Genomic DNA, 26,869 nt, shown 5'->3' on the forward strand with positions numbered 1-26,869 from the left:
AAACCTAATGTTTAAACACGTTTTCTATTTTAGCGTGAAATGTCCCTTTAACGACGCAAACGCTTCCTTTTGCGCATGCGCGTTGCGCAGGTCTCCTCGTGATGACAGTAAATGACAGCAGCGTTCGCTAATGAAGAAGGCAGTGAGACCGCTAACCGCCAACAAACACTTGACTGACTCGAGAAATCTTATGATCAGCTGTGTTTAGAGGAGGTGGGAACAATTAGTACGGACTAATTACGTTTGGTAAGTGACTGGATTTATGGTAACGCGTATTGTTGTTCACATTTGGTCCACTCAGGAGCTTGCAGCCTAAAGCTAAGCTAACGTAGCTATCGGGCTAGCTCATCATTAGCTTGACCTGCTCGCAAACGTTAGCCCAGTTTAACTTGGTTAACATTAGCAGGCTACTACAAAATTAGCCAGTTCACAGGGCTACTTTCTTTCCGCGTCCCACAAATCAGTGCATCCACAAGTTCTTCTTTATTGGAAGCAGTGTGACACCTGGGTGCCCCTTGTTCCACTTTCCTTCATAGCTTTTAGCTGGCAAACACCGGTCATATGGTTTAATTGATAGGATTCCCGGGTCGTCTTGTGGTGATCTACTACAAGTTAATGGAGCAGGCGTTTACGGGCATTAACATTACCCATCTCGATCTGCTGGCTGCTTGGCCAAATCTCAGGAGTGGAAACAGCATCAAATCAAGGACACTATAAACACACAAATGCACGACAGTTAGAAAATGTACATGTTTTATTAAGATTTTGTGTTAGATATGCTTTCACCCACTCACTGGAAAAAGTCGGTGCGGTGTCTAAAGTTGTAACGTAAAAACATAGGTACAAACATGATATTTGTAACGTTAAGGCTTGTTAGGCCTTAGGATATCAGAAGCATGTTGTCATTGAACACGACTATTCAAATAAGCAGTACATGTTTCTGGCAATAAGTAATTATCGCTCGGTTTTGTCCGTTATTATTATAGTAATTACTGGTAGATTACAAAAAATTAAGCCGGTTAACTCAAATTTAGTTCAGCCTGATCGTTGCCAATTGCAAAATGTGAAACGTTGTTCCTTGTCATGTGTTATGTCTTTAAAAAAAAGTTGTAATTTTTTTCCAAGGTTAAGCTTAATGACAAAAATCGCAACACAAACATACACGTATTTGTTGTACAGTACAGTGCAGTAAAGTCTTAGCACCTGTAAAATAACTAGAGCTACAGTTTACATGTCCTCCAACTCCCATATTGCTCATCATGTCATGCTTTTTTGTTTATAGCCTCAGTAGTCACTTTCAGTTTAAGTCTTTACTGAAAATTGAATGTGATTCAGATCTGACTGAGGCTCAGCAAACAGGACTTTATTCCTATGTATTTGTGACTACAAAGTGCCTGACCAAGGTTCAAGTTTTTCACTCTGAAACCTCAGCTACAGGCCATTCAAATTTGTTGCTCAAAATGCTCAATACTAAAGCAAGCAGGCAGCAGTGGGGAGTCATTGTTAGTTAATCCAGATAATAATAATAATAATAATAATAATAATAATAATACATTTGTTGTAATACAATGATCTGTAGCCACCCCTCAGGTGATGTTTACCTTTATTCTTGCTCCGTTTAATTTCGTGTTTCATCAGTTCTTGTCCCTATGCATTAATAAAGTGTGTGCTGGTTAAATTGGCTAAACCTGCAGCGAACGGTCAGCTTTTACTCCTTCAGAAAGGATTGAGGTTCAGGAAAAATGCTGAGAAAGGTCACCCGTAAACGTCACATATTTGCTGTACACTATCTGCCTGCTGAGCAGTGTAAGAAATTCTGAGAAAGGGAAGTGTGAAGAGGATGTTTGCTCGGGACCGCGGATACCTTTTGTGGAAAGTGAAATCCTTTAAATCTATAAATAAAAAAACACTCTGTTCTGTTGGTTTGTGTGTGCGCTCATGTAGTGGGTGGAGTGGGCTGTGATCCAAACACCTTTACTCCGATGCTGAGATATTTACTAGAAGTAGGAAGCGCAGAATAAGTCCCAGAACATTGTCCACGCTACGGTGGTGTCTTGATACAGCCCCTTTTAAGACAATAATTTATCAATAATATCTGTGTAACCGAATGAGAAAAATAAACCTGGAGAAAAAAGCAAGAACAATGAGAGATTTATTTATTTATTGTATTGTGGTGTGGCATTGTATCATTATTGTTATCAAGATGGAGTTTTGCTAATGAGTCATTTCAGTTAGCTCCTTGGTTTGCTTTTTGCTCCCTGTCTTCTATTTTCCCCTCTGAGTATCTTCTTCACCACAACCTACTTAACTTCTGCTCACATTATCCTCCTTCATTTAATAAGCACCATCACAAGGTTTTTTTTCCCCTAGACCTGCCCTGGCATTGATAATAAATTAAGGCGTTTAGAGATGTTATGAGTGAACACTCGGTCCTCTCGTGACTCATGTTAACAGAATTCAGTGGCTGTCCTGCCACGACTTTTATTCTCACATGCAGCTTACAGAGTTGAAGATTATGCCTTCCCTCAGTGTCTGTTGTTTGGTTTCTCTTCTGCTTTAGAGTTCCTCTGTGCTCTCCATGACTGACTCACCAGGTAGCTCTACTCTGTGGATTGTATTGACGCTCGCATGCACATGAGGCTGTGGCAAATGGCAGTAAACCTCTCTGCTAGACCCTTAAAAGCCTAGTTGCTTTTTCACTTCTGTCCAAATATGTGAGGAATGTGCTTATTCAAGAAGATGAGCGGCTCAGTAGAAGTGCGCCATAAGTGTGCTTGTAAGCCAATTACCTGTCAGTGACTTACGTTCAGATCTGAAATTACTTTTGACCTGAGAGAAAATGACTTTTTTGTCTTTATTATTCTGATCTGTTAATTTACAAAGGTCCAAAATCTAGAGCAGTTTACAGTACAATAAAGACCCAACCGGAGATTTGGTGTCCCAACGTATTAGTATCATCAGTAGTGGAACGGGAAAATTCAACATCACAAAATGGATAAGCCTTTCTGTAACCACTGGACTATGGTAAAGTTTGGAAATGATTGGCACCTCTTTTACTAATCATTGGTTAATCATTTTGGTCATTTCCAAAGCTTAACGGCTGACTGATGTGGGTTTTTCTGTTGTTTTTTTTGGCCTTTATGTTGATAAGCACAACATCTGAAGCCTTAGTTCACACTGATCATTAATATTTGACATTTTGTAAATAACACAATTTGTTAATTACAAAGAAAATAGAGAGATGATTGAAAGTAGAGATTGGTACTGACAGTGACTACTCCTTGGCCTTCTTCCTCCTGCTTAATGTGCAGACTCAGACTGGCAGACTTGGGGTGAAACCCTCCATGCATTGTAAGGAGCTTCCTTGTGTTGATGTCAGTAGCTTCTAGGGCTGGGCGATATGGCCTAAAATCCATATCACGGTATAATTTGAAGCATGTGTGGTAACGATATATATTGCAATATATTCTTTTCTTCTGTATAACGTATTTTACACACTATAAAGCACACTTAAAATCCTTTAATTTTCTCAAAAATCAACAGTGTATGAATTCTGGTTGTGCTTACTGACCTGAAGCCGATTTTATGTGGTACACAGCGCGCAGAAATCTGTCAAAAAATGTTTTAGTACGACTTTGGTAAGCTATGAAGCGCACGGCTTGATGGATTGCCGGAGCATTACGGCTGCCGTAGTCAGGAGCCTTGCGAAGTAATCTGGGTCCAAAACTCCGTCTGCTTCAGGTCCCAAAGTCAAACGAACACTGTGGCATCACTGAGAGTTAAAAGCTGTCTAAATTCTTTCATCTTTAATAAAATGATCAGCGTTGCTGCTTTACCAGGTGTAACAAATAAATTTAACATCCAGGCATCCATGAAAACAGAATTTATTAAATTCAACGGAGTTAGAAGTTAGCAGGAAGTTAGCTCGCTAGTTTCCACTTAAACATGATATAGCATGTTCTGACTTGCTATATCAAAAATTAAAACGTACAGCTCTGCTATCACTTCCAACATAAATGAAGACAGAAAACTAAACAGCAGTGACTTTTGTAGGGTTACTGAAGTTGGGCTAGCTGGTATATAATGATGTCCTACGTGATCGCTAGCAAAACAGTTACGTTAGCATAACATTAGCACAGTGAAGCTGAAGGATGAACGCCAACTTTTTTCCACTCGATAAAAGTTAACGTGAGGGCTCCTGATGGTTAGGGACAAATGCAATTGCATGGCAGCATGCTATAAAGGGACCAAACTTTAGTCAGGAGAACAACTGAGATAATCCATCCACAATACGAGGTTAGTCATTAATATACTGCAACAACATGGGAATATACCAGCTGCGAGAGAATTCAGCATTAATGAATCAATGGTACGGAAGTGGAGGAAGCGTAGTTTTTGGCTTTCCCCGTATTCCAAAAGTGCTTTGTCTCTTTGCTATTACTGTTGCCCGGCATAATTTGCAGATGATGTTGTTTGCAGCCGCTGCAATGCTTTCGACCAAAACAGGTGCAGCTTGATGACACCATCAACATGCTCTATCGCGGTAGAGCAGTATAGTCAAAATCTCTACCATTGGCCAAATTTATATCGTTTCTACCTATACCGTTTATACCGCCCACCCCTAGTAGCTTCTATCTCCTCCTTTGGCCAGCTTATCATCACAGTGGGGTATCTGATCACAGGCGTTGCGTGTTGATTGCCCAGATCTTGTTCTTCACATTCAGCTGACTCCTCAGGAATTGCCAAGCTAAGACGAACAGCAACATCACATCTAGGTTATGCAGACACGCGTTGTTGACATTATGTCTACGTTACATGTATGTTGTTTGTAACTACATTATGCTAAACAATTTTTAGTACAGTGACACGCTGGGGTGACTGGAATTTAACGGCATGCATGTCTGTAAATAAGTGTTCATCAAGCAGTTTTAATAATAGAGCTTACAATTGATTACTACTTCTTATACACAAAATATGTTGCTTGCAAAGAATAATAATAACTATTCTCACATGCAGCTTACAGAGTAAGTATTCTAGTGCTGTCAGTGTTAACCTCGTTAAAATGAAGTTAACGTCATAACCGCATTAACGCAGCAAATCTCCGTTAGCGAGTTAACGTGGATCGCCCCGTGCGTGGGGCTGCATGGCGCCAACGCGTTAGCGCGGGTAGCTCGTTAATGCGTTAGCTCAGGTAGCTCGTTAATGCGTTAGCGCGGGTAGCTCATTAATGCGTTAGCTCGGGTAGCTCGTTAATGCGTTAGTGCCGTGCAGGCCCACGCACGGGGCGATCCACGTTAACTCGCTAACGAAGATTTGCCGCGTTAATGCGGTTATGACGTTAACGTCATTTTAACGACGCTGACACCACTACTTTATTCATTTCTTTGGTGTTTCTGATCAGCCATTTTTACCATTTGACTATATATAGTCACATAATGCTATAATGCTGCTTTTAATGAAAAATGTAAACATAAAAATGATGAATAGTGAAGTAAAAGAATCACTGTTTGTTCTTTGCCATGGGAATTCAATGTAAAGCCAATCATTAAGTCTGCAAAACCAATTTGATTTGCCTTGTATATCAGCTCTAATGTTGTAGTTGTCTGTTATCTTCCGAGCAGTGACGCTGCCCTGCAGTCATTCCTGCTTTTAAGGCAGTTTTCTCCATTAGTCTTATTCTTCTTCTCCTCCCAGTGCCTGAACTCCTTATTTTAATCGTTTTTTTTTTTCAATGTTTGCAACCAGACACAAAGAGGCTTTTGTGGATAGAATTAAGGAAGAAATCATTCAAATTTCACGCATTCTGCTTGGATTATGTGTTTTGGCTGTGTATGAGTGGCAAAGGAAGAATGATTTGCATTTTCTGCTCTGTAGCGCGTCCCAGAGCTTGTGACAAAGCCTGCTTTTGCAGTTGTCACTGGGCCAGTCTGCAAAACACACTGAATGCAAATGATCATTTTCCTTGTATGATGTAACCATCATGAACAATGTAGTATGTGGTGTGATCTTAATTTTCTGGGAATCTGCCCATGAGGGGAAAAAAGAAACAGATTTAAAATTTTCTCCTTCAAGGTCAACCCCTTGTGCATCTTTGGACCACTTTTAGGACTGTTGAAAGTTCTGTTAGGGCTACCTGTACTGTGTACTCTGCAATTATTTAACCAAGGATCTCAAAATACACAGAGGTCAAACATAAACTTATTTCAAAATAACCCAAATTTGAGTGGAGGTTCATTACTGGTGGTGTGAACTGGGTCACTGGTCATAGCCATTGTGTACTGGCACACCGTGCATTGAAATTTGGACCTCAATAAAAAAACAAAACAAACATAAAAAAGGAAAAGGTAAATCCTTTCAGTTTCAGCACTTTATAGTTTTTCCAGGAATTTAATCCTTCACTTTCACAAAGTTGAGACTTACAGGAAACTGAATAAAATGTAACATGTGTGGCAAACAGTATTTAATAAAACCAATAGCATCATTTTATTGGCCCTGCCTGGTGAGTTCTCACTTCCTCCTACCAATGTGCCCTTGTGACAAAACTGTGACTGAAATTTCAGAAACTTCTGTGTGTGAAATCGGTGCAGTTCCCCTGATAGAAACCTTTCTTTTGTTGATGTCATGGTTGATTAAAGTTTTTTTTTTTTTAAATGTCTATTTAGTTTTAGTTCCACATACTATACCGATTTACGTTGTTTCCATTCCATCTTGTCTCTTTCATGCTCCAGTCATTTGCCTCTCTGCCTGAGTGAGCCGTTGAAGATGGTGAAGCCAGATATCCACACTCTGGCCCACCACCTGAAGCAGGAGCGGCTGTATGTGGCGTCAGAGAAGCAGCTGATCCAGAGGCTCAACAGTGATGTGCTGAAGACGGCTGAGAGGCTGTACCGCGCCGCATGGATTGCAAAGCAGCAGCGCATCAACCTCGATCGTCTCATTCTCACTAGGTTAGATCTACTGTCACGATTCACTGTATTGTTGGCGAATAAGAGAAAGGTCTCTAATATTTTGTATTTTTAACCTATACGCAGAGAGCAATGTAAAAATTACAATTTATTTGGGGGAGAGTTAAGGAAAGTTGGGCATTTCCAAGATTTGACTTGGTTTGCAGAAAGACATTTTAGCCCGATTGGTAAGTAAAACGGAGCTAGATGCAAACATTTTAGTGCAATTCTAAACTTTTAGTTGAGTTTGGTCTTTTTAGGGAGGAAGAAATGGAAAGATTAAAACTGCTGTTGGTGGAAGGAATTCTATAAAATGTGGTAATGACACAACTCTGTTCCACAGTGCTGAGGCCTCTCCGGCTGAATGCTGCCAACATGCCAAAATGTTGGAAGATACACAGTTTATTGATGGCTACAAGACTCTGGGCTTTCATGAAACAATCTATGGAGAGTTCTTGGCCAGGTTGAGGGATAATCCCCGGCTGGTTGCGTCCTGCTTGGTGGCAGGAGAGAGGCTGAACCAGGAGCACACTCAAGGTGCCATATATACAGTCTTCACCTCACTTTATGGCAACTGTATCATGCAGGAGGATGAGAGCTACTTACTACAGGTCAGTGATCCCACCTGCTTCTGCTGTTACACATTAGTAACAGTTTCATAGGTTTTCAGTGAGATAAGAGGTTTTCATCTGGTTCGTCCATCTTTCTTTCCAACTACCAGGTGTTGCGGTACTTGATAGAGTTTGAGCTGAAGGAGAGTGACAACCCTCGTCGTTTACTCCGACGGGGAACCTGTGCCTTCAGCATACTGTTCAAGCTCTTCTCCGAGGGCCTTTATTCCGCCAAGCTCTTCCTCACTGCCACCCTACACGAACCTATTATGCAGCTTCTGGTTGAAGACGAGGACCACCTGGAAACGGACCCAGCCAAGGTGACGGAGCGCCTCACTCCGGCCCAGCAAGAGCGCTATGGAGAGAAAGGCTCTGAGGGCTACAAGCAGAGGGTGCAGGCAGCTGTCGAAGCGAACGAAGCCAAGCTGGTCGCTCTGGTCAACAAGTTTATCGGTTACTTGAAGCAGAACACCTACTGCTTTCCTCACAGCCTGCGCTGGATCGTGTCCCAGATGTACAAGACTTTGTCATGCGTAGAGCGTCTTGAGGTGGGAGAGGTGCGCACCATGTGTACAGATCTGCTGCTGACCTGCTTCATTTGTCCAGCTATAGTTAACCCAGAACAGTATGGCATTATCTCAGACGCACCGATCAATGAAGTGGCTCGCTTCAATTTAATGCAGGCAAGTGGCGCAGCACGTTTTCTCTTTGTAATGTCATATACACGGCCATTCTGTTGTGGATGGGATTACAATGTTTTTGTTTTGCCATACAGGTGGGGCAACTTTTGCAGCAGTTGGCAATGGCCGATGATGATGCAGACCCAAGGCGGAAAAGCAGTTTGTCCAAGTTTGATAAGGTAGGTCTGTTTCTGTAAAGAGAGTAATGTGTTTTTTGTTTGGGTTTTTGGGGTTAAAAAATGAGGGGCCCTTATGTACTAAGATGTGTTTTCTGGGTCTCTGTTTGGCAGAGTTGTGTTGCTGCTTTTCTGGATGTGGTGATTGGCGGAAGAGCAGTTGAAACCCCACCCATGTCCTCAATGAATCTTCTAGAAGGCCTCAGTAGGACTGCAGTCTATGTTACTCATAATCAGCTGCTTTCTCTGGTAGGCTGTTTTACAGTTACAGTATATGTCCCTGTTATGTGTTTTGACAAAAACAAAGTACTTGCAGGTTAATCGTTGGTATGTTATCAAATTTCGAAAATTTAGCTACTCTATTGAGCCACTCGAAGGTACTTGAAAGCCAATAGCAGGATGAGATGGCTCTAATTAATGTATTAGAGAAATTGTTCTAAGTATCCTACATATAGCTCTGTCTGACTTGATGGGATATGCATTAATACAGGGATGTTTATTCAAGATCATAAAACAGATCAAATGCCTTTTAGTATGAAAGCTAGGTGCGGTCATTTACTCCAATTACTGCAAAAATAACTTTGTAGATAAACTGAAGCCGTGTGTAATTCCACGCTGAACCAGTTTAGGTTTCCAAAGAACTTTGACAAATCCAAATTCGCCTTTGAGATTAATCGGATGATCTTGGAAAATGCTACATTCTACTTCCTGCTTACACTTCAGATTCTAAGGACTGTGAGGACTTTATTTTTGATAGATATAATGTGCTCTGAGCTTGATCGGAGGCTTATAAATAAATACAATCTGGCTAAACTATTCATACACAAACATTTGTTCGTTGAGCAAAGCTGAGCAATTAAAGCTGGAAACGGAGTAGCTTATAAACTAACTTTTAAATTCTAAAGTAAGTTTCCCTGCAGAAATCTAAATCAAGCTTTAGTGGTATCAAGAAGCTTTGTGCCAGTTTTTAAGTTTCTCTGTTTATTAGATAATTTGTCTTTCTGTGAGTTAATGAAGCTCTTAACATGCTTTTGTGGGCTTTTCCAGCTTTGTGCATCATTGCTTCCTTGAATGTCTTATGAAAAACCTTATCTGGAGAAGTGCATTCTTAGTCGAAAATCAGATTTTATATGCCTGTACTTAAATATATACTGAGGGGCACCTCTCTGCACTTCTAATTTTGTCTGTTTAATTGGGACAGCTGGCTCAAAGTAGCTTCTGAAGAAGCCATTAGTGCAGAATTTAAGTAACGTATTCCAGTCTGCACTTCCAGTTATTACTCAGTACGTTCCACGAACACATGAAAATGGTGTAGTCATTTTCCATGGCCTGTAATTGTGGCTAAGGATCAAACCATGTCTTACATATTACCTATGAAGAAGTCCTGGTAACTCGAGACTGTTTTCCTTGCAACTCTAGGTGGAGTTTGTTCGAGGCTTGATGGCAGGGGACCACCTTAGAGAAGAGGAGCACATGGCATTGGAGACCCTGCTGGCCAATGTGCCTCAGTCTCGGACTGTTAAGAGCAACAGCCTGGAGCTCACTCCATCCAACACCCCTCAGCTCTCTCCAGCTACTACTCCTGCCAACAAGAAGAACAGACTTCCTATAGGTAGCTTTCTCCACAGCACCTGTCCTTCTGCGACTCTGGTTATTAAGACTGTATGCACTGGTGTACATGATCTTGAAAAAACGTTTGGCTTGATAAAACATCACAATTTGATACAAGGACTAGAAGATATAAGTCTAAAGTTTGTCTAATGAGGGGCAAAGTAAACAATTAGAGTTGAACGGTGATAGCTAGTGAAAGCCTGTATTTTATGAGAAGCTAATGAGCTACTTCTTAGCTTGTTATAAAGATAATTAGTATGGCCTGGATTGAGGCTCTATTAGAGAAATGACAACCAATTAAATTACCAAATATAAATGAACTAATTTTAATTGGAATGGATGGAAAAGATGCATAGATTACCTTCATTACCATTTTCAAGACAAATGATTCTGTAGCAACTCGCCTTAATTAGAAATGAATCACTTGTGCATTTATTTACTCAATCTTGACTACTTGGACTACTTTGAATTCTCAGATACTCTGTATTCTGTCTCCAACTCCCTACCTTGTCCTTTTCCTTTCTTCCTGTGCTGCCAATGAATGAACAGGACAACACTTAGCTGCTATAACATCCTGGGACCCCACAACCACCACCCTGTCTGCACACATTCCATTAGTAACCCCTTTTGGTGGGTAGCCTGTCAGTCGTGTTAGTGGACGAGAACCTAACCCTCATATCTGTGGCTTCTCTCAGCTTTATGTTAGATGACACTCATAAGACGTTGGTTCACGCTCCAAGCTGCACAGTAACCACGCTGCCGCACAACTTGTTACCTAGCACTGCTGTTGTCGTTGTGCTCTCAACATGCCTGCTTTGCCCTTCACAGTGCTTTGGCTGATTATTAGAGCTAAGATGTTATTCCACTCATTTTGTTTTATACGTTTTTTGTTTTTGTTTTCTTCCCCCCCTGTTTCTTTGCTTCCTTAATCAGCGGAATATGGCTATTCATTACCAGGTAGAGTGGGGAAAATCTATCTTTCACCTTTTCCCCTTCTGGTTTATACCTCAGCTGGAGTAAGCTAAAGAAGAAACTATTACAGTTAAGGATGTTCATGGTGACTGATTTCATAGTCGGCTAAATAACAAATAAAATTAGGCTAACCGACCAGTATAACTTAGAAACACTCAGATATCGAGTTAAATTTGAAGACCGTTTAATGGACAGTGCCAAAAAGTGCCTAAGAAAGACATTTGAGTTTAATCACATTCTTCAACAATGACTCAAGTGTGGTACCTCACATCATGTATTACAGACATTACAGACACAGAAGTCTGGAAACTCCCCCCACAAACAATTAAAATGAACTGGTGTTAAATATGATTTATAAACGCATTGCTACAAAAGATGTTGTGTTAAAATAATACAAAATAACATCTAAAAAACGAATAAATTGCTACTGAAAAGTGTGGTGCAATCTGCCGTGCCTTATAAACGGTGCGCATTATTCTATAATTTGTGACAACCATCTGAAAAAAGGTTAAAATCTAAAATACCAAGAATAAATCATCTATTTATTTTCTTCCTCTTATCCGGGTGGTGAGAACCTCTATGACGATGTCAGGGTTGCAGCTCCCCCTGGTGGAAGATGGCTGCATAACATTTAGGCCACAACACTTTGTATTGAGCATCAGTTAAACTGTTAACAATTAAACGACTATTGTGTCTGGTACTGACCAATGATAATAGTAATGATTAGCCATCTAGTCACGTACGCCCTTAATTACAATGTCTTCTTATAATCTCATACTTTGATGCCGTAGTTGGTTTCTCACACAGGTGAAATTAATTGTATTCATTAGGGCTTAGCTTGATTATATTGGCTCCTTGAAACTTTTGCCAGCATTTGTTTCTCCTGTTTCAATTTGATTTTGCTTTTATGGGAGAATTATTGATAAAAACACTTATTTTGAAAAGGCAAATGCAATTCAGGGTGAATGCCATATGGCCTAATATCTTTCATTTGTGTGTAATGTTGTTTGGAAAATTCCATTGAGATGGAATATTAGGTGTCAATCGTTACTGTAGAATCTTAAATCTATTTTAAGGCCTGTGCTAGTTTCCAGTGCACGAACTAAAGAATATATGCATGACGTTATAGTTACTAAAAACTAAAAAGCAGGTAAAATATGTTAGACCCTTCGTTTTCTTTTTACGTGTGTATGTCAAGTGCTACTCTGTGCTACAGTGCATTCGGCCTGCTATTTTTAAACAGTGAAAAGCAGGTAATTTGGTATTTGAATATACATAGTGCACTGTGTTTCAGTATTGGTAATTTTAAATTAAAACAGTGAGTTTGTTAGTTTTGGAGATTGTTGCATGTTAATAAGCTGATGGTTGGATGATTTTTTCCAATTGGACAATATGAGTCTAACAACTTGGGTGGATGTGTGTGAGCAGAGTAGCTCTAATTGAATAAACAAAAAGGTGGCGGCGAACCTATTATACCAGCTTGTGAAGCGTGGCCTTTGGGGCAGGTTGTAGACTCTGCTGTACTTGTAGAGACCATAAAAACCAGGTCTTCATGACTCTCAAAGTCATGCTGATGAGAATTAATGTCGGTATCTGCATATAAAAGATTTACATAACCATCATGACTTCAACCATCAGTTTGCAAAGACCTGTCTTGGAGGCTGAAGCTTTTAAGACCAGATGTCATGAACGATAACACCGAGAAACACTGCATGCTTATGTGATCTCGACTTGTCAGTTTCAAGTTAGCCACATCACAAAGCATGGCTTTCTTCATCCTTCTTACCAAAATTTTGAACTATAGTAAGACATAAAAATAGTCTATGAACTAAAGTCATGGATCAACAACGGAACGTGAACGATGCCACGTTAATTACAAAATACTGCCGCCACTCTGTTATGAACCTGTGGCAGAATGAGAAATGATACAAATATAAAATAGCTGTCAACTCTAAAGTAATGTGAAACAGCAAATTATGGGCTCAATGGTGCAATTCTTTAACTTGTACTATCGGCAGATACGACCTCCTTAATTAATTTACACCCTTGCACATAATCGGACACACCATTTATTAACACTGAGCCATCAGCAAAAGATACACTTTCAGGAAGTTCTTGAAATGTTTTTCTTCGACATGTTGTGTAACAAGTTTGTGTCACACTCTCTTAGCAGTAGAACTGTCGACATAATTAAACAGTACAGCAGTATTTTTATTTATTTATTTTTTTTGGAGTGGCATGATGAGCTAAGCCTTCATATAAAACTCACATCTGTCCGTATCTTAACATCTTAATCAGTAAACTGCTGAATATATTAAAATAATATTTCTAATTTGTAAAGTATAACTTCATACATAATCAGCACTAACCTTGTGTTTGTAGCAAATTACTGTCACACGTGAGATAAACTAATCTTATATGTCACACGGGTGTGTAGCTACCTGCAGATGACTATGACGCTGAGCTCAGCTTACATAGAACTTGAATCTGAGTCTGCTTTCCAGCTCCTGCCTACTGCTGTTCATTTTCACACATGCTCTTTGGTTGATGTTGTTTTTGTTTAAAAACAGATTCCTTATTTGTGACTATAAAAGGTGAAAAAAAGGTAAAAGTAACACAGTTCCTTTTCCTGTTTTCTTCAACCCACCAACCAGCATCTGCTCGAAGCCGGAGCCGTTCCAACATAGCCCAGGAGGGGGAGGCAGAGGCCAGCTCCCAAGAGTCCCTACAGGAGCTGGTACCAGAGGAGGTGCTGGTAATTTCCTTGGGAACTGGTCCTCAGACTGTCCCTGGGATGATGTCAGAGAATGAGGTAATGTGACTTGATGCAATAAATTCAGTTGAATATATTCTTTTTCCTGTCAGTAAAGGGAAGTATGGTTACCTAGAGAATGTTTCTTCCAGTTTACCGTTACTTGTGTGTTCTTGCAGTGTTACGCAAGATACCACAGATCCCACAGAAAACAAACTCCCTTATCTAAATAGGACCTTCTGCTTTTACTCAGTAAATGAATACCTCCAGGAAAAAAAGAGCAGTATTAACGCAAGTTTACAGCTGATCTTAAGTAATATTTTTGCATATACTACCCTCTAGGTTTTGAATCAGATGGGTGATGGGGCCCAGGTGGATGGCCATGCTGATGACACTAAGCTGCATGGAAAACCAGACAAAACGTTGCGCTTCTCTCTGTGCAGTGACAACTTGGAAGGAATCTCAGAGGGTCAGTGTGGAATGCCATGACGTGACATATGTTGTAGCTATGTTTTCCTTCTAAATTTTAGAATATGAAGGATTTCTGAAAGAGATTTGAGAGTATCATGTTTAGATTTGGAGAAAAGCACCTTTTCCCAGGTTAAAAAAATGTATACTGTAGCAAAGCAACATAAGTGGTCTGGGCTAAAATATGCTGTACTTTAGTTTACTGAACTGCTGACTGAGTGACCTGTTGACCTTGCATTTCTTCACTTTCTAAAATGTATGTATTTATTCTTAACTTTAGGCCCTTCAAATCGTTCTAATTCTGTGTCATCTCTGGACCTGGAGGGAGAGTCTGTTTCTGAGCTGGGAGCTGGTCCATCAGGGAGCAACGGGGTAGAGGCCCTGCAGCTTTTGGAGCATGAACAGGGTATGCATGTGTGTTTCTGAATGTATAGTTTAGTTGTAGAGGTTTAGGGGATTTTAGATACAGCAGTCATCTATAAACAGACAAAGCGTCTGACAGCACCTTATCTTGATTTCAGCCACGACACAGGACAACCTCGATGACAAACTACGCAAATTTGAAATCAGAGACATGATGGGTCTGACAGATGACCGGGACATCTCCGAGACGGTCAGCGAAACCTGGAGCACCGACGTGCTCGGCAGTGACTTTGACCCCAATATGGACGAAGATCGGCTACAGGAAATAGCAGGTGGGTCATCGATTTGGGTCGCGTATTTGTAGACAATCATTGATCAATAGGCAAATGAACGGGTGTACAGATCCCATGCGATCACTGCATATTTTATCAGAATCAGTCATGAATTGCTTACCACAGGGACTTTGTTTATGAAGTTGATTCAGGGACATGTCATCATTTTGTGGTTTTGGGTGAGATGGCATCAAATAGGAAAAATCTTTTAGTCAGTTCAGTTTCTGCAAAGATATTGCTCATTTTAGTCTGTAAGAGGCATAAATAATTATTTTGTTAGTCAAATATACTGAAGGGTGGAAATATAGGCCCCCAGTGAGAACTGTTTTTAAACTAAAGGAATGGAATTTGATCTTTTGTATTTCAGATTTACAGATTTATGGAAACAGCTAAATAATAGTTGGTGTTGATAATTCTTTATCCTGAATCTATATTAAAATATAGGATATTGATATAGAGCATGATATTCTTTCACTGTACTGCGACCGACTCATGGATTTTATTGATTGTGCTGTTATCCTTTAATTATTTGCCTGGCAGGGAGAAGGAAGTAAAAATTAAATGAAGATGAAGTTAATACAAAAACAGTGGTTGATAAGTACATGTGTTATTATAGTATTCTAATATGTAGGATGATTCGGTTTCTGCACTTTGTTGAGCCAAAAGTGTGACAGAGAAAGATGGGTTGGAAAAAAAAAAATCAGGTTAATGTAATTTTAAACCAGCTGTAGAGATAATATTTGAGTCTTCTTCCTATTCAGCCCCTCATCTTCCTGTCTTCTTTCTCTCTGTCTTTTCTGTTCACATCCTTCCCCTGCCCATTTCTCTCGCTCTCTTTCTCTCTGTCTCTGACATTCACTCAGTCCCTGCAGTCTTATTGACCTTGGTTCCTTCTCATTTGCATCCACCATTTTTCATTCTTCGGAATATGGCGTTGGGGGACTTTTCCATCATTAAGTGAATTTACAGCGATTTCCTTATGTGTTTTCTCCAAGGGATTGGGTTATGAGATGCACATTAAATATCCATTAATACCTCATTATCCCACTGATAAGATTACCATGATAATGAGGCAGAAATTCTAATTGTTTCACTTCTTGTTGTGCCACTCATTTAATCATCCACCTGAAAGACAAGTACTCTGCGCCCCTACCTTGAAGACTGTAAACACGGACAGCGGGGTAGAGCTCTCCCACTGCCAATGAGAGCCCTGCCCCCGCCAACAGCAGCACACACTGTTGCCTGGGTGCTGGCACGCATGTAAGCTCATGCCATGCGTGTGCCACGAAGTGGAAGCATTTCGTACCAGGGGCACAGCTACCACAGGTTGACTTTCTGGTCATGAGCCTTGGACGCCCACTCCCACTCACACCTGCTAGCTCTTTTCCCTCGCCTCTGCATTCTTCCGCCTTGTTAAGCCACGGCTTCTCAAGCGGAGATGGAGGGGGACGCTGTGCTGAGGAGTTTGCAGGAGTGTAGACAAAGCAGTAATTTGGTTGTGAATAATGCTAGGTTTAATCAACTGCTCAAAGTCATGGCCCCAGAGGCCAGGGCAGGGTGAGATATTACTATTAACCCCTGACCTTTGGCAGAGTGGTGCAGGTGCCTGTGGGTCCCAGCATGGAATGCATGTGACCTCTCTGTGTGAAAAGCTCACTGCTTCTGAACCCCCTTCTGCGAGTGAGTGGTTTATCTAGTATTTTTGCTTATCTCTGGCCTTTTTGCTGTTGTTTGAAAGTCAGACCTGAAGATTTATTTATTTATTTTTATTGAATGTTTACACCTCAAATCAGTACATTAACGATGGAGAGAAATTTGCCTCAAAAGCGCTGCAGATGCATACGATATGATCCACAAGGATAAAGCGATCTGAATACATACTGATCATTTCCACACAATTTATTAAGTTCCGTTCACGAATCTGATAATTTTACCTTTATAAGCATTTCTGTGCGTACACATGTCTAAAACTACACACAACTTCTCTCTCGCTCGCTCACATAACCTTTAATACATCTGGACGAATTGCCTCATACGCACAGATCACATCACATCGCATGCCGACCTGGGGTTTTGAGACAAATTTAACGCGACCATTTTCGCACAATTCCACAAATGTAAGCTGCGTTCAGTTCCAGTGTAAAACTGGGACATCTGGGCTTTAAGTTGCACACAAATCACTGCACACATTTGCAAATCTCAGTATATGCTTGTGGATCATATTGTATCATATCGATCATATCCTCTGCAACCCTTTTGAGGCAAATTTCTGTCCATAACGAACTGTCATGGAGTGAATATAGATACAATTATTTCATGAACTGGTCGACTTAATAGCACTGACAAGTAAGTCATTCATCATGCCAAATACACTTTCCCACTCCCGAAGGGGTTAACTCTTTGTCTTTTTCTCTTTCTCTGTTCTCAGGGGCAGCTGCGGAAAATATGCTCGGCAGCTTGCTGTGTCTTCCTGGCACGGGTTCAGTTCTGCTGGACCCCTATGGTTCCACCATCTCAGAGACCACAAGCGAGGCCTGGAGTGTAGAGGTCCTGCCCAGTGACTCAGGTGGGGGGAAGCTAGGGTTTATTCTGCTGTTCCAGTGTCCTTTTGTTTTCACACTCATCCTCATTGGGTATTGTCTTATAGGTCTCAGGTGTGCGTTTGCATTCACATGTGTGCTTATTTATGCATGCAGTATATTTATGTTTCTTCCATATAGTAAGGAAGGGTGGGGGGAAGGGACACCAGGTGTGGTTGCACTGCATTCATACCAAAAATGTGCACGTGCATCTGTCATCATATTTGTATGCACTTGCTTGTCTTTCAGGGCAGATCTGCCAGTGCCAGTAAAAGGCAGCTTAGGGTTTCCTTAGAGGGACCACCAGGTGTGTTTGCACCTGTGGTTGAGCAGTGGGGAGGGAAGCGCAAGGACAGCAGCTGTCCTCAGTCAGCTTACATGGTGTCAGTTCTTTATCTGGCTCCGACTTGCACGATACTGCTCTGAAACTGGTTTGTGCATTTTTGTTGTGTGTTTGTGTGTCACTAATCAGTCAAAGCATCATTAACATTGTTACGGTGTCTTTGCAAGGCAAATGCATTATTACGAGTTGCAGATTATATTTAGTCCGTTCTTGCAAATTGAACATTTAGACCAAACCTTTTGTTAATGGGGGATTACGTGCTTGAGTCCCTCTATTGAAAACCAGCGTTTTGTGAAAATCAGTCGAGAGCTTTATTAACAGTGTTTCTTCAAAAAGCTTGGGCCTTATGTTAATTGAAGTAGTACACCATTTCAATATGTGCTGTGCAGAAATGACATGCATGAGTGCCTTGATTGCTTTTTTTTTTTTTTTTTTTTTGGTTACGTTTGCCGCCCCTGTTGTTCTCTGTAATGGCGTGATCGGAGGCGTGCTTCAAGTAGAGCGCTTGTTTCATGGCTAGGCAGCAGAAAACTACACTCCGAAGAGCACTTCAACAACACATTATTACTAACGAGCATGCAAATGAGTACCGCTAGTAGTGTGGAGCCTCAGGGTTCGACCCAACTGCTCCGCTGGGTAGCCACAGAATTGGCTATACTAGCTTTATTGTTTGGATTGGCAGTTATAAGACATGATCATGTATGCTTTATTTGTTTTTTTGTTGTTTTCTTTTTCCATGTGTACAAAAGAAGGTAGTGCAAAATACTATCATCACAGCAATCTTCCCTGAGTAAGTTCAGATTCTTGTGGCCATTTTCATAAGAGAGATTTTTCCCCCTGTTTTTTCATGTGCAGAAGCCGCAGACCTGAAGCAGGAGGAGCGTCTGCAGGAGCTGGAGAGCTGCTCTGGGGTCGGCAGCACCTCAGATGACACCGAGGTCAGAGAAGTCAGCTCGAGACCCAGCACACCGGGCCTCAGTGTCGTCTCAGGTATAAACACTTTGTCTTAAATCTACTTTATTGGCTTCTGTTTACTGTGAAAGGTCTCATTCTGTTTTTGCCTCATTTTGTTATGTTTCTCTACTGGAATGTCGTTGCTAAATTCGGGTTAGATAAAACCATTCACACTCTCCTTGGAAAGAGTGTGGAAAGAGTGGTCATGTTGTTAGGAGGGTCCTTACCAGCATAGTAGGGTCCAAGTGAATTTTTCTGTATGACGCAGAGGTTAATGTTCATTGCCTTGTCTATGGGCTTAGGTGCACGTGTTATGTTGACGTGCATGAAGTAGTATCCTAGATTAAGAAGCCAGTGGTGACGTTCCTGGTTCAGCTCACAGGAAAACGTCCCACGGGATCCAGCCGATGGATAGTATGCGTCTGATGATCACTCTTATCTGTGTCTTTCCCATAACCCACGGGGAGCTTACGCTACCAATTTAGAGGTCCCAGTGGGTTCCCGGCTGAGAGAGACCATACAGCATAGTCTAAAGAGAAAAATGTCCTCTTTTGTTTTAGAACCATTGCACTTGCAGTTTTGCCAAAAGCCTTGTTTCATAGGTGATATTGAGTTGTTTTTGTCCTGAATGTCAAAACACCTGTTTTGTGTGGGGGGTGCCACAGGTATCAGTGCAACGTCAGAAGATATCCCAAACAAGATTGAGGATCTGAGGTCAGAGTGCAGCTCGGACTTCGGAGGGAAGGACTCAGTGACCAGTCCAGATGGGGAGGAGTCAGGCCACGGTAGGAGTGTGTCACATCCCCACTAGGATGGCCAAACCATCAGTCTAGAGTCTGTCTGGTCACCATCTATCCCTGTCACTTTTACAGCTGTCACCAAAGTAAATCACAGTTTTGCTCCCTAAAACTGTAAATATGACTTGAGGTTATATCAAAGGGTTGCATGCTCTTTGCTGGGGAGCTGACTTTGGAGACCACGGTACAGGATAAACCAGCACTTCATAATATACTGGCCCAACCAATTCAACCAGCTCAGTGGTTTTGCAACATGTGAAAGTGCAGAGAGGAGCGCCCTAATATATTCACTTCATCACATCAGGAACATTTTGTTGCAGGTCATTTAGGATATGTTGAGTGGAGATAAAACTAACTAATTCCATCCAAGCCAGAGGCTGGGTCACGGCCTGTAGCCTGCCATACCACACTGAAGTAAGATGGCAGTAGACCGATGACATATTGCTTAATTTCACTTACTTTTTTGAAATATGGAGGCATTGGATGTACTGGTCTGGCCCACTTGAGATTAAATTGGCCTATTTAAAAAATGAATATTGGTGTGCATTGTAATTTCAGCGGCTCTGTAATGAATAGTCTTCTATATCTTTGTTGTTGTTTTTTTTCTTTTCAGGAGCACACCATCTGACATCTCCACCTTCACAGGCTGATTCCTTGCTGGCCATGTTTGATCCCCTCTCCACCGCCGAAGGTAATTTGCACTCCCAGAATGCTCTACAGCCAATGAGAGCTAAAAATGAGTATCATTAAATCCCTGCCATAATGTCATGGAATCGCAGAACAGCTTGAGCTGTGCAAAATTTACTCCAACCCCCAATTACTGGACATATTACTGTAAGTGCAAGTGAAATATCTCTTCATTGGCATCATTTAGAATCTCAAATTATTCTCAGTAGTCTTTGTTCTGGCTTCTGTGCATTTTGTTTGTAGTGCAGGTGGAAATGTTTGAGAGAAGAATGGTAGTGGTTGTGTGTGTGTGTGTGTCTGTGTGTGGCAAGGTGAAGGGATGACAGGTTGAGAGACCTCACCCCAGGCTCTTTGGCACTGTCCCCTTGTCCCACTGTGCTCATGGCACGAGGCTGCCATTGGAAGCTTTTCAGGAGAGCGTCTACCCTTGGAACAGGTGGCCTACACCTAGGGCTCATCTCCCACCTACATCTCTCTTTAGCAGTCCCCCCACATTTTTGTTTCTCGTGAATGTTATGTTTAGGGACTGCTCTTTAGAAGCAGGTGAGCTTTTATGGTACAGAGCAGCAATTTTTCCCCTCATAAATTGACTTGAGTTTTATTAGTATATTTAGGGCTATAAATAAAGATCCACAAATGCACTCGGAAGGAAAGAAATGAGTGCAGTAAGCTGTTAAGTGGGTAACTTCAAGCTCAAAGAAAATATAATCAAAACTAGGGTTTCTTGAATATTTTCTCAGTGCTTTTTTTTTTTTCTTTCTTTTTTTCCCCCCTTGCCTTATTACCTCAGGCTCCTCCACGGGAACAATAGTGAGGCCAAAAGTGCACTATGCCAGGCCCCCTCACCCCCCTCCCGATCCTCCCATCCCTGAAGCCAGTGCCCTGGGGCAGGAGACTCGCCACTCTCTTTTCACACCCCACTGCTTGGCCCAGTCCGAGCTGGAACACACCAAGCAGCGCCACTCGTTCCCTGACAGGCTGGTCCGCAGCCGCAGCTCTGACATCGTGTGCCCAGGTCGCCGGCCCACGAGTGACCCCGGCCTTAACCGGCGGGTCGCAGTTGAAGAGCGCGACCCTGCCGGGGCCTTCGCCTTGGGTCCGTCCTCATCCCCCAGCAAGGACTCCCTGAAAGGAGAGGTAACGAACTGTTGTGTAGTTGGGCTGCTTTCATAGTCGCCTTTCAATAAACCACCTGCTAATGTTTGATTATAATGTGCTAATTTACATTTAAAGGTTGAGGACAGAAAAGACAGCGACGATGAGAAATCTGATCGCAACAGGCCGTGGTGGAAGAAACGTTTTGTGCCAGCCATTCCCAAAGGTAAGGAAACGGGCTACTTGCAAGTCTTTCCCTGTGCCGAGAAATGAACTTGTGATCAGTGTGATTGCAGTGTGCCTTTTATATGTTTTGTGGTTGGAGGGGGGGAAGAAAACATTCTCTTAATCACAATGGACAGGAAATATCACACTTTAAAGAGCAGAGCAAAAAGCAATTTATAAAGTGAGAAAGAGACTGATGATCCATGTTGTCCACTCCATTGCTGATGTTCCAGTTGGAAAATGATGTTTCTTGTTGTTTGAAGTTGCTCTAGAGACGTGTCCAGTCCTTTTTCTCTCAGGTCTCACTAGCTGCAGATTTATATAGACTTTTCAAAGCTAATCAGTCATCAGAGGAGCTTTAGCTGTGTAGATTGTATGGCTGTAGCCCTCCCAGCAGTGCTGTCAGCCAGCGGCTAATGGTCATTAGATAGACCTCTCTGTCATCAGCACTGATAGATGACACATCTCTTGTTGAAGTTCTACTCAACAACCATCTCTCATACATCTGTCTGGGAAATAATGAGCTGTGCCTTCACAGAATTAGTGCTTATTACTCTTTGAGATAATGGTACTTCTAAAGTAAACATTGGATTGATATTCATAAAATGCAGGACTGGAAAAAGTCAAGGGCTTTGACGTCTAAACCGCCACCTCTGTAAACGCCATTGTGTCTGTCCTGCTGCTCTGCATGGTGATTCAGTCGTCCCGCAGAGCAGCAGCCTGTGCTTGAAAGGCCAACCCTGTCTGTTGTGTTCCTCACAGTGCTGTATTGGACGGCTGAGAGTGAAGTCCCAGGTAACGCTTCCATGCTGTCATCATTGAGCTAGCTTTACTGCTGGAGCCAGCGGCTGCGTGCCTTGCTGCTTTGTGCTGCCTTAGAACTGTAGAGCTGTGATGTGACACGGTGTAGCCTGAGTTCCCACAGTCATGTTTCTCATCGACTCCCGATTTTCTGTGTTTCGCTATGTTTTTTATTCATTCATTCACTCATTTTTTACTCCCTGGCGAAAACAGAATATGAATGTAGATATTTCACCCAACGTCTCCTGTGTGTGTGTCATCAAATTTTAGCATCTGTAACTCTGCTGTGTTGGTGCCTTTATGTCAATAGAATAAGCGTCAGTAGGGTTATGCACATCCATATACACTACCTCTTTTATAATTAGTTACAGTATGTCTTTGGGATATTCTGCTTTAAGCCAAAGGTCGAATTACCATCAAAATGTTTGCTTTTTTCTTTTTAAAAGCATTCACTGGTCTAATACTTTGTAGATGCCATGCATTACACACTAAGATTTTTCATCTCCCATACAAAAACACCAAAGACTTAACCAAAGTGGCTGTCAACAGGCGATTTGTGACCAGGTGAATTGATTGCCACTCTGTTTTAGTTAATCACACGTTTCTGCCCCACAGCTCCAATTGCAGCATTTAGGAAAAGGGACAAACAAGAGAAAGATGAAGTTGTCCACAATATCCCGCAAGGTCAGTCATGGTTTGTTTTCAGTCTTGATTGCTAAGCAGAGATCCACCACTGTGAGTTTAATTTGAATTCAAGCTTCTTTTTTTCCTCTTTCACCCTCACAGATGACCCGTTGCTCAGATCGAGCACTCAAGCCCAGGCAGCTGAGGACATCCTGGACAAATACAGGAACATTAAAAGGACCAGCCCGAGTGATGGAGCCACAGCCGGAGCCTCCTATGATGGTGCAGGAGGTCAGAGCAGAGAAAAAAAAAATCAAAACGCCATGCATGCACATAAGGTAGACATGCAGGAGACGTAATACATTAATATATATTTATGCTTTCTTTACTTTAACAGATCTTTGTGTTGAGGACAATGTGCATGACGCTCAGAGAGAAGACACTTTGCAGAACATTTCTGCAGATGATCTCCCAGACTCAGCCAGCCAGACGGCACAACAGCACGAAACAAAGTTCTCTTTCAGGTCATAATCCAGCACATAGCCAAGCTCTTTTTACACTGACACTTAAATTTTCTTGATGCAGATGATTCATAGATAGGGCTCAATTAATTTTTTTTCCCCCACAGTGATGCAAAGAAGAAGTTGAGGTTGGCTTTGTGTTCTGCAGACTCAGTGGCTCTGCCTATCATGGCTCCTGCAACTACTCGGAATGGGCTGCCTGATCACATGGATCCTGAAGGTAAAGGTGCTTGAACACCCAATAGTTAATATATCTGGTTTCATTTCATTTGATTTTTATTTTACTAAACTGAACATGCTGCCATGCTGGATTTGTATGAATATTTCCACTGAGTACTTAAAACAAACAAACAAACGGATTATGAGGTGGAATTCATTTAAAACTTGTTTAACAAGAAATTAGAGTGTACTAATTTAGAGCAGCACCAAAAGTTTCTACAGTGTAGGTATCTTTGTCACATACTTCCATTGGGAGCGAGGCACATGCCCTTAATGTTGGCAACCATCCATTCTGCTCAGATTGTCCTTAAGCAAGACACCAAATCTGTGCCAACTTCACCTTCTGAAGGTTTGGGGCAAGGTTGAAATATGGGGGATGTTGAAAAGTTCAGTGAAATATGGTCATACGCGTGTGGCCATATAAAATAATCTCAGTTTAATCGAAAATAGGCAAGTGTTCTAACACGTCACTAAGTAAAGGCAAGGAAAGGATGTTCTACCAAAACCTGATATCAAATAGGTTTAATACATTTATAAACTTTAATGTTACTCGTTCTTCTTTGGGGCTTTCATTGACATGATATCTCACTGTTGTCCAATGCACACTGCTGTCTCCTGTTTTCAGAAAACGAGATTGTCTGCTTCTTGAAGATCCAGTTAGCAGAAGCCATCAACCTTCAGGATAAGAACCTGATGGCCCAGATCCAGGAGACCACTCGGTGCGTCAGCCGCTTTGACGCGCGCACCTGCAGGAAGCTGCTTGCTGCCATTGCAGAAGATTACAGGTAAATCTGGAGGGTTTGGAAAGTCACCCTTATTTGTGTGTTTTAATTTGTTTTTTTTAATGTAATGAAACGCAGAGCTACAGTGAAAATGATAAAATGCCTGTGTTTCTCTTTGTTTCCTGTAGAAAGCGGGCACCATACATAGCCTATCTAACCAGGTGTCGTCAGGGCCTGCAGACCTCTCAGGCCCATTTGGAGAGGCTCCTCCAGAGGGTGCTAAGAGACAAGGAGGTGGCAAACCGCTACTTCACCACAGTCTGTGTTCGACTTCTCCTCGAGCATATGGAGTCTAAGATGCTCGATTTCATTAAAGGTATTTCAATGTTTTCACATTTATTTGAACTGAATTCTTGCTTTGCTTAGTCCTCCACATTAGAGATTCCTGCTAGTGTGACATTACTAAATACTTTAACATTGTTGTTAGTAGAATATTTTAATTTTTTTCCAAGTATTTGAAGTGCCTGCAGTCTATCCACAAACTCGAGCGCAGCAAGACGGTTACAGATACTAATGTCATTTATTGAAGATGCGAGGCTTAAATCACCTTCTCCTCTCCAGCGTTCCAGGGGTGCACAGCAGCCGATGACAAGACGGCAGCAGTGGAGGATTTTCTGCGCTACTTGTACGGCGCCATGGCCCGTGATGCCATTTGGCAGTATGCAAGCGAGGACCAGCTGCAGGATGCCCAGATGGCTATCGAACGCAGTGTTATGAACCGCATCTTTAAACTGGCCTTCTACCCCAATCAGGATGGAGATATTCTCAGAGACCAGTGAGTAGCACACTGCCAAGCAAAGTGCTTCACTAAGCAGTATTGGATTTCTTTTTTTTTCTTTTCTTTTTAAACTGTTAGGAGGACTTAAAACTGAAACTCGAGAGATAGCAGAACTTTTATATCTTGGCCTTTATACAAGTTCACTAAAGGGCTTTTGGCTCGGTGTAAAAAATACCCTGTAGGGATCCTGTGACTAATTTTCTTGTATGAACATTGCATGTATAAACAGATTGCATTCATATATGTTGGTGGAATCCATGAAAGCAAGTTTTGTAGGTCAACTCCGTTGTATTACGTGACTACATTTAATTCAAGTCTGGCTTTCTGTTTCGATTTACCTTCTTAGTATCCTGCTTTTGTTCATCTGTCAAAGCACTTTGTAAACAGTTGTTGCTGTGAAAGTAAGTTGATGTGTGTTATTGGTGGATAGATTGCGTTCTCTCACTGTTGTCTTAAACCCAGGTGTCTTTCCCCCCCTCCACACAGGCTTTTCCATGAACATATCCAGCGACTCTCAAAAGTTGTGACAGCAAATCATAAAGCTCTTCAGATCCCAGAGGTATAAATATATATCTATTTTTTTTAACATATTCTCAGTTACCAAAGAAGGGAGATACTTTAGAGATACTGGTACTTTAAAAGCTGATGATTTTGAAAAACTTTCCTGGTTGTAGGTTTACCTGAAGGAAGCTCCCTGGCCTTCTGCACAGTCCGAGATTAAGAGCATCAATGCATACAAGACGCCACGAGATAAAGTCCAGTGTATACTGCGGATGTGTTCCACCATCATGAATCTCCTCAGTCTGGCCAACGAGGATTCTGTCCCTGGAGCAGACGACTTTGTTCCCGTGCTCGTCTTCGTCCTTATTAGGGTGAGTCTGTTCTTTATTCTTCCCTTTTTATTACCACAATGTAATTTCTTCAACTTTAATTGTAAGAATTTAGATGACTTGTTGACTTTTTAAAATTAAAAAATCACCATCATAAAAACTTCTCATAAAAATGAATGCTGTGGCAAAACACCATAACGCCGCTGCTAAGCTGTGTATATTTTTAATATGTAAATATGTAAAAAATATATATATATAAATATGATGCTGCATGAGCTTCGTTGAGTGGCTAATGCGAGCCCATCCCCACGTCTCCTCCCCTCCAGGCAAACCCGCCCTGCCTGCTGTCCACCGTTCAGTACATCAATAATTTCTACGCCAGCCGGCTGAGTGGGGAGGAGTGCTATTGGTGGATGCAGTTCACCGCGGCGGTGGAATTCATTAAGACCATCGACGATCGCAAGTGAAGCAGAACAGCCACCTGTATGGGCAGACTGCGGGGGAAGGAGCCGGGAGACTGGGAGACTTCCCAACCAACTGCTCCCTCTGCACAGCTTATAAAACCTGGCCCTCAGCCTGCTCTGTATTTGTATAGCTTGTACATAGCCAGAGACGTTGAGAGATTACAAAATATATATTACTGTACGTATGTGAACAAATCCAGGGTTTGAGCCGTAGTGGGGGGAAAAAAAACAAACAAACAAAAAAAAGGCCTATGGGAAAAA

At 41.7% G+C, this 26,869-nt stretch overlaps 1 protein-coding gene across 5 annotated transcripts; it reads left to right on the forward strand.

Moving 5' to 3' along the window:
- Window positions 1–76: 76 nt before the first annotated feature.
- gapvd1 (GTPase activating protein and VPS9 domains 1) lies at window positions 77–26,869 on the forward strand. Of its 5 annotated transcripts, XM_085180513.1 has the most exons (30): window positions 77–246; window positions 6,729–6,947; window positions 7,288–7,555; window positions 7,666–8,238; window positions 8,331–8,414; window positions 8,526–8,660; window positions 9,831–10,023; window positions 10,572–10,652; window positions 10,956–10,979; window positions 13,649–13,806; window positions 14,089–14,215; window positions 14,495–14,620; window positions 14,736–14,909; window positions 17,338–17,475; window positions 18,687–18,821; window positions 19,451–19,570; window positions 20,196–20,273; window positions 21,060–21,406; window positions 21,503–21,590; window positions 22,352–22,384; window positions 23,006–23,074; window positions 23,177–23,305; window positions 23,412–23,538; window positions 23,643–23,755; window positions 24,380–24,539; window positions 24,665–24,852; window positions 25,098–25,311; window positions 25,801–25,873; window positions 25,989–26,186; window positions 26,471–26,869. In XM_085180513.1, the coding sequence occupies exons 2-30, from the start codon at window positions 6,763–6,765 to the stop codon at window positions 26,609–26,611; spliced, it is 4,479 nt and encodes a 1,492-aa protein (XP_085036639.1). In that variant the 5' UTR covers window positions 77–246; window positions 6,729–6,762; the 3' UTR covers window positions 26,612–26,869. The 5 variants fall into 5 exon arrangements, with proteins under 5 accessions (XP_085036639.1, XP_085036640.1, XP_085036641.1 ...); XM_085180514.1 differs by lacking the exon at window positions 10,956–10,979; XM_085180515.1 differs by lacking the exon at window positions 22,352–22,384 and having other exon boundaries at window positions 78–246.

Source organism: Neolamprologus multifasciatus, chromosome 12 (assembly GCF_963576455.1).
Source record: "Neolamprologus multifasciatus chromosome 12, fNeoMul1.2, whole genome shotgun sequence".
Taxonomy (NCBI): domain Eukaryota; kingdom Metazoa; phylum Chordata; class Actinopteri; order Cichliformes; family Cichlidae; genus Neolamprologus; species Neolamprologus multifasciatus.

Bases quoted from the DNA above. Each gene is read 5' to 3' on its own strand.
- gapvd1 (XM_085180513.1), top strand. From the start codon at position 6,763: ATGGTGAAGCCAGATATCCACACTCTGGCCCACCACCTGAAGCAGGAG. The intron at 20,274-21,059 runs GTAATTTGCACT...TTATTACCTCAG, and splicing joins TCCCCTCTCCACCGCCGAAG to GCTCCTCCACGGGAACAATA. The intron at 23,756-24,379 runs GTAAAGGTGCTT...TCCTGTTTTCAG, and splicing joins TGATCACATGGATCCTGAAG to AAAACGAGATTGTCTGCTTC.